At 45.7% G+C, this 7,634-nt stretch overlaps 1 protein-coding gene across 1 annotated transcript; it reads right to left on the bottom strand.

Moving 5' to 3' along the window:
• Positions 1–322: 322 nt before the first annotated feature.
• LOC100286388 (homeobox protein rough sheath 1) lies at positions 323–5,491 on the bottom strand. Its single transcript, XM_044543360.1, has 5 exons — positions 4,920–5,491; positions 4,699–4,818; positions 4,477–4,591; positions 893–1,137; positions 323–785 (listed from the first exon to the last, which is right to left on the bottom strand). The coding sequence occupies exons 1-5, from the start codon at positions 5,442–5,444 to the stop codon at positions 549–551; spliced, it is 1,242 nt and encodes a 413-aa protein (XP_044399295.1). The 5' UTR covers positions 5,445–5,491; the 3' UTR covers positions 323–548.
• Positions 5,492–7,634: the final 2,143 nt, after the last annotated feature.

Here is a 7,634-nt window from a genome sequence, read left to right as displayed (position 1 = left end):
ACTGTTCAGCAGCTTCGACCGTTCCCCGGGAAAGCAACAGCACGCACAGCAACAGCGCGTACGTGTACCGTGTAGCAAGCACACGTTGATCGGGCCGGCATGGATGGATCTCAGGGGCCCATCAGTGAGACAGTTTGTTCATCTCCATGAATTTATCTGTTGATGATGAAAGGAGCCAGCCATGTAGATGCATGCAGTACACCTGATCTGACTTGCCATTAGCTAGCAAAATAATGTTGCACTAGTGCTGAAACAACGACTATTACGAGCAGTCTTAGCATGCATCGATGTCGACCACCTATTTACCTGGGCACAGGCAGGCTGATGGAAAATCAAATATATATATTTCCTACTTGGCAGACTTGTCCAACGTGAACGGCAGATATATATGGAGTATTTACGGAAGGACCATAATATTGAGCGGTCGTCGTCAGACTAAGTACGTTAAGCACGTACCGGCCGCATGCCGTTGCCATGCATGGAGCTTACGTACCACGCCGACGGCACCGGCCGGCAGTCCCCGTCCGATGGAGAAAGGGAGAGAGGCCTCACGACCCGAGGCGGTACATGCCGTCCACCATGAAGGGCGCCCTGTCCATGTACAGCGCCGGGCCCTGCGGGGCGGGGAGGAAGCTGACGCCCACGCCCACGCCGCCGTCCATCACGGAGAAGGGCATGTCCTCCGGCGCCGGCTTCCAGTGCCGCTTCCTCTGGTTGATGAACCAGTTGTTGATCTGCTTCTGGTCCAGCCCCGTCGACTCCGCCAGCGCGATCTTCTCCGTCTCCTGCACATATGCACCACCACCAACATCATCAGCTACTGAAACCAAACGACGCCGACACCTACCCGAGAAATTCAATGGTGGCATGTAGCTAGGATGATCGTACGTACAGAGGGGTACGGCCACTTGGAGTGCAGCTCCCACCAGTGCAGCAGCTTCTGGCGGGCCTCCTTGGGGAGCTTCCCCTTCTTCCGCCGCTTGCAGAACTCCTGGCGGAGGCTCCCCACGTAGCCGCCGTATTTCCTCAGCAGCTGGTGCTTCAGCTCCTTGTCCTCCGCGCTGGGGTCGATCTCCTCCACGCAGCTCGTGTCCAGCTCATCCTCGGACGACCCCGCGCCTTCGCAATTAGTACTGTCTGCGCATCAATAGTTTTGACACAAACAAAATGTTGGTCCCGTTCCCAGATCTGGACCACTCCGGAAAATAGCAGTGCTCTTAAATGGATTGGAAATACATGACACCTGGTTTAATTTCAAAAGGTGTGTTCGTGCGTGCAGAGTATCCTCATTCAAAAACACGCGGAAAGGAGGACCAGTTTTGACAAATATAATTAGTACTCCCTCTGTACCAAAATATAAGATGTCTTATATTTTGGTACAGAGGGAATAACTAAATTTTGAATAAATTCACATATATAGCAATATCAGCCACACAAATGCATGCCTCACATTGTAACAAACGGTGAGAAGTGAGTTGTCATCTTAATTAGAACTGTATGAACTGAAAATGGTTACTGGGTGAAGATCAGAACAACAAATGGAGGCATATTTCAACCATGCTGCTGCAATTTTGCAACATTGAGTAAGGTGCAACCTCATGCTGCAAAAGCCAGAAGCCTTCTCCATGCAACCTCCCAAGTTCATCCAAACACCAGATAGAGAAATGAAGTGCCTTTCACTTTTGGGCAGCCTAGTGGGCAATAAGTAGCATACTACCCTAATTCTAGGAACAAAAGTAATTATACACGTGCCAGGTTGTGTTAATTTTCTCAAGTATGAATAGCGAAGTACCAAAACGAAAGGGTTGTTAACATATCCGAATATCTGTTAGAACAAGTGAGAAAAACTAGAAACAAGTCGGAATTAAATGAGGGGTGTATAGTTTTTCAGCAACATGAACAAATAAAGTGCAGTTTTCACGCATAAAAACACCTAAAATTTATATTAAAAATACTCGTTTTCTTTATGTAAATTTATCATGAGTATATAATAAAGATTACTTATCACTGCCCGTTTTCTTTATGTTATCGAGTGAAGTTGTTTGTAAATAAATCCACATCCATATTTTATGCTATCACTTTCTTTTGAACGTCTTAGGAGCTCAAGCTGTTCAAAATACAGTACATGAACTTAACTTCGTTTTAAAACACAGCGTACTAAATCAAACAAAATAATTGCCATTGCTCAAAAGAGATGTTTCAATAACTCCTAGGATCAATGAAAGAATTTTTCAGACCAGATGTATAAGACGATGGAGAGAAAGATATAACTGCACTTTTTTTGGAATTTTAACTTAGTTCTGGAAATGAGGCTAGGCCTCATGTTTAAATTAATCCAAACATATATGATATATGTAGGAAATTGAGAAACTATATTCGGAAGCTCATGATAGCCGATCCCATTTTTATACCCAACCAAAAACCTCATTTCTAAGTTTCTGTAAATATTATGAAAAACTTCGTGCATGTTGGTATTGAGCAGAAAATTGCTCCTTTAATTTCCATAAAAGAATGTGACCATTTGCAGCCCGTGTGAAAATCACAAAATAGATATCTGCAGCACAGGTTACATAATTTTCACTATAGCAAATTGTTCCATGCCTCAAATTGTGTTTTTTCACAGCTCGCGAATAATCATATTTTTAGCAATAATTTAAAATGGCAAGTGTCTACCCATGTTAACTAACACGAAATTTTTCATAGTTTTCGAATACTTGGAAATATGATTTCTTTTGCTAAATATAAAAAAAACAGGTTCATACCTACCGAGGTACTGAATATCATTATGTGTTAGGAAAAATGAAGTATTGCCATATGTACATCTAACACTACAATTTTTCCGCCCAAAAAACCTTTGTTCAAAAGATGCAAAAGTTTCTTAAGGTCCAGCAAAGGAACCCATCATGCTAAGTCCAAAGCATGTATATGTTTCAACAATGTAATGTAGGAGCCACACATCAAATAACTTGGGTCACAAAAGGGTGATTATATATAAACAAAAGACATAAAATCCTCAAACCAATTAACAATGCTCTATTGCTATGATCAAAATGAAATCGAAGAAATGAGGCCTCTTAGTCTCTATATGAATGCTCCCACATCGATGCAAAAAAAAAAGTTCCCACATTATCCTTAATGGTACAGTTCCTAAACAAACAAGTAGTACTGCATAACGATTAACATTTTGACCTGATCTGAAGAGGTGATTTTGTGTTCTGTGCAATATTGAGGGCATTATTAAACAAGTAGTCAGTTTTCATTTCTTCAGCGAATAGCAGTGAAAAGCTTGTGCAAACAAAAATGTCTCTTCACCAATAGGATACAGACAGCTGCATGTTCAGAGGACAGACTTTGAAGTTGTTGCTGATATTTCTTTCAACAAAGAATTCAGGCGTCCCTCTCCCTCCCTCTCACACTCACTCCGACTGGACAAAGGGACAGGGTGCACAGTGTAGTAACAGTAGGCGTCCATCTAGTACAGTGCGGCGATTTATTGGCACCCTAATACTCGCGGAGGCACAGAACTGCTACAGGCCCACCGCTCATCCACCGCCGCATACGTACACGCGCGTCGAATCAGCTAGTACCCTGTGTTCTTCTGCATCCCAATTAAATCACTACTGGTTCCACCGAATAACAAGGCCGGTTGTTAGTATACTACTCGATTTATAATCCCTATGTGGACTGAACACCAGTTACCTTGATGTAATTCCTTCGTGCTAGCTGATTAAACAGGGGAGTGCCTAGAACTCATTTAGATGAGATATAATTTGGTCTCATTCACCTTGAAAACAAAAACAGATACAACCTACGTCAGTATACACGCATCTTATAGCATCATATCCAATGGCTATAAAAGATGAATGAGACCAAATTATATCTCGTCTAGATGAGTTCTAGCAAAACTGATTAAACAGTGCTAAACCACATAGATGATTAAACTGCATGCCGACACAATCGACTTTGTGGCCCTAAGAGTGAGACTAAGCCACATGCCTCTTGTTCGCCTATGAATTGCCTCTGCTGAACCAAAGATGAACTCTCTAGAGGTCGAAGCCAGTGTGTTACTTCCAATCGTGCTTAATTATAAACTGAGAGCCGAAGGTATCGAAAACGAGAGGCGGAGATTGGAACCACGAGTTCCCTGTGGGCTCGTGATGCATATTACTACGGTGCTAATTTAATACTCACATACTGCTGATGTGTACGTACTCCTGCTAAGATGCCGGTGTTATTATAATTAGTGAACTTGTGGTCTAATGCAGGACCTTATCCCCTCCTCTAAGTAAACAAAGGGGCAAAGGTAGTCGTGGCAGTGGCAGGGAACGACAGCATGGATCCAAAGAGGAAAAAAGTTGGCTCCATTCCGTCGCACAAACCGGACATTTCCCAATGCGGCAACCCAAGAATCTTCTCATCTCGGAAGCACCAGCTGCCACCAGGCGCATAAATATTGCTGCTAAAATCTGAGTATACCTGTGAATGTGATGGAATCGAGCTGCGTCTCGACGCTCTTGAAGAACTCCGTGGCCTCCTGGATCGGCCGCGCCAGCTCCTCCCTGTACTTGGCCAGCATGTTGCAGTAGGCCTCCTGCACGCCGGCCGATGAGCTCGGAATCAGTACAGGTACAGCAAAGCATCAATCACATGGCATCACGCGACGAGCTTGATCCATCGTATGTATCCAGGAACATATACCATGAACTGGTCGAGCTCCGGGTCGGGGCGCGGGGACTCGTGCTTCCCCCGGCCATGCCCGGCGTCCAGCTTCGCCGCCACGGCCGAGAGCCTCTCCAGCACCTCCGGCGGGGCGCCGACCTATAAGAGAAAGCAAATCACGCGCTCAGCTTCAGCACATGGTGCAGGTGCACACATCCTGTGTGACCTAACTAACTAAATCTGCATGGTTTGGGCGATGCCTTCTGGCAGTCCAGGTAGGAGGCGAGGAGCGGCGAGTAGAGGGGGTGCGCCATGATCTTGGCCTTGATGGTCGCGACGTCCGCCGGCGAGATCTCCCTGCGCTGCTGCTGCTGCTGCGCCGACGGCGGCGGGGCGGCCAGGAGCTGCTGCAACGCGAGCCGCGAGCCGTGCTGCTCGCCGGCCAGCTCCGGCGAGGGCGACGACGCGGAGGGCGGTGGGAGCTGCAAGAAGGAGGCCATGGATGCACTGCTGCTGCCGCTGCCGCTCCCTCCTCCTCCCCCAAGATTAGGGAACCTCTCCATAATTTGCGCGGAGAATCGACCAATCAAGAACAGACAAGGCCAAGAAACCCTAACTAGGAAGGAGATGAGATGAACTCTCTCCTGAAAAGAAGAGAAGTGGTGGAGAACGAAACTTGGGGGTGGACGGACGGAGGAAGAAAGGAGGAGGAGGAGGCCGGAAGGTGAATGAATGATGAGCGAGTGTGTGTGTGGCTGGTGGGAAGGGATTGGCTTTGTTCCCATGTCAAATCATGAGTAAAGAGGAAGCTGTCTTTCTTGCGTCGCTGTTCCCGTTGCCGCTGTTTCGACACGACGCAATCTCACGCCGCGGCCAAGGATATAAGAATCTTAGACGGATCCGTACGTGCCACATGCAAATACTGCCCTCTGTCTTTTTTCTACCGCTATTCTCAGAGCAACTTTAGCAAAACATAATAACCGTTTTCTTAACATAGTATAAGCGCAAACACTCACATATATACACGTATAAACATTCCTATAAACGCATGCACGTACCCACACCATATCCCTATGAGCACCTCTGAAGAATTGAGCCGGCAAATCATCTTAAGATTGACGAAGCATTCATAGTCGATGGAACGTCTTCTCCGAATGCACATTGCCAGAAGAACTGAAATACATCCACAAAACAAAAATGCTATACCTACGAATTAGTTTTACAGACTCTTCTCTCACCAACCAACCCCTCTGATGGGACCTCTCTTCCCTAATCTTCTCCAATCATAACTCTACACGCGATTCCGTAAGTCTAGCATCTTTATAAAAAAATACGAGCATCAATGTTAAATGTAGAACTTGTACTCTGGTGTACGGGGATACCACTGTCTATCTAACTATCCAACCACAAGTTGGTTTGCAAATCATAATAACAGTTGATATGTTAATTTTTGCCTATAATACCACTCTATATCTAATAGAGCCGTTAAACGACCCCGAGTCACATAATTTACGGAGAGAGCCGCTCTCTCCTCGCTTCTCGCACTGGCCCGTAGCAGTTTTATCATCATTTTTCCTGTTGTCCGCTTCTCGCAGCTATAGAAAGACTCGCAGCCTTCACTTTCCTTCTCGCCGCCCATAATCTAATATGTTTCTTCTCGTCGCACACAACCTACACTTCCCTTCTCGCTACCCACGGCGTCCACTATCACTGCCAATAGATTGGGTGATACTCTCGAAGGAGGAGCAGGACCGCCGTGAAAACGTTGTTGAAATTTACACTAGCCATTCTGTTGGACACATAAGGATTTCCGATCTTTGATGTGTCCCTTAAAATGATTACAATAATTTTTGTCATTAGGTAGGAAAAAAATCATGACTCGACGGCCAAGCAAGATGCGTGCACGCGTGTGACATGTGTGATGCATTCCTAGGCATCTGTGATTAATGTATGCGTGTGTTGTGCTAGAGTTTGTGCTCTGTGTGCGTGAGTCGTGGTATGCGCGTGTGTGAGGGACTAGTAGATTTGAGCTCTAGACAGGGAACTGGGATAGGAAAGTTATAGTCAATGACAAGCAGGACCAACATGTAATAAAACTATGAAGGCCGCATTATGATAACTTTATGTTTGCGCTTTGCCGTGCAGCCTTCATATTATATGGTGCGCTCTCCTTATGCTCCATGGAGGTTGTCCATATGACGGCTCTGCTTTTTTCTTTTGGAAAAGGAGGCTTGCCCCCGGCCTCTGCATCTGAACGATGCATGCAGACATATTATTAAAAGTCTTAAAGTAGCACAAAGTTTTTAAAGTATTACAGCTCGCAAAAGGAGCAAAGAAACATAAAAAACGCAAAGCCAGAACTAGTATGAATTAAAGGACTAGGGCCCTAAACTCCTATCATGTTATGCGACCGTCATCCAAACCGGTTGAATATAGTCCGTGCTACCATCTCTCATTCGTTGCACCCAGTAACTAATGGCTCCCTGGAGTCCGTAGGTGTGAGTAAGGGCTACGTACGGATCCATGCCATAGCTCTGAAGATGACCTGCAAGAAGTTTAAAATATGTTGTCTGTTAAAAATCATATCATTCCTGCAGTCCATATAGCCCACATAAGTGCACATATTCCAATTGAAATACGAGCCCCAGTAGTATGTTTCACACCAGCTAACCACGTCCCAAATAACGATTCAATGCTAGAGTTGTTCTTGTTATTCAGTTTAGGCCAAATGACAGCTCTGCTAGAGTTGTTCTTGTTATTTTTGTCGTGTCGGATGTTTTTTCCGGAGCATCTAAGGGTGAGACGGGAACCACGACGTTCTCGATGAAGGCTCTCTAGGAGCGAGTTGAAGCCGACGACAACGCAGATGATAGCAGCAGGGCTAGTCAGAGCTTTGGCGGATTCATGGTGTGGGATGGCGAGGGGGAAATTGACGATGAAGATTGTGATAGGGCATAGAGGGCCGGACCGAACGG

Source organism: Triticum aestivum, chromosome 5D (assembly GCF_018294505.1).
Source record: "Triticum aestivum cultivar Chinese Spring chromosome 5D, IWGSC CS RefSeq v2.1, whole genome shotgun sequence".
NCBI classification, from domain to species: Eukaryota; Viridiplantae; Streptophyta; class Magnoliopsida; order Poales; family Poaceae; genus Triticum; species Triticum aestivum.
The sequence above is the reverse complement of the archived record's forward strand: the minus strand, read 5'-3'. Positions and strand labels throughout refer to the sequence as shown.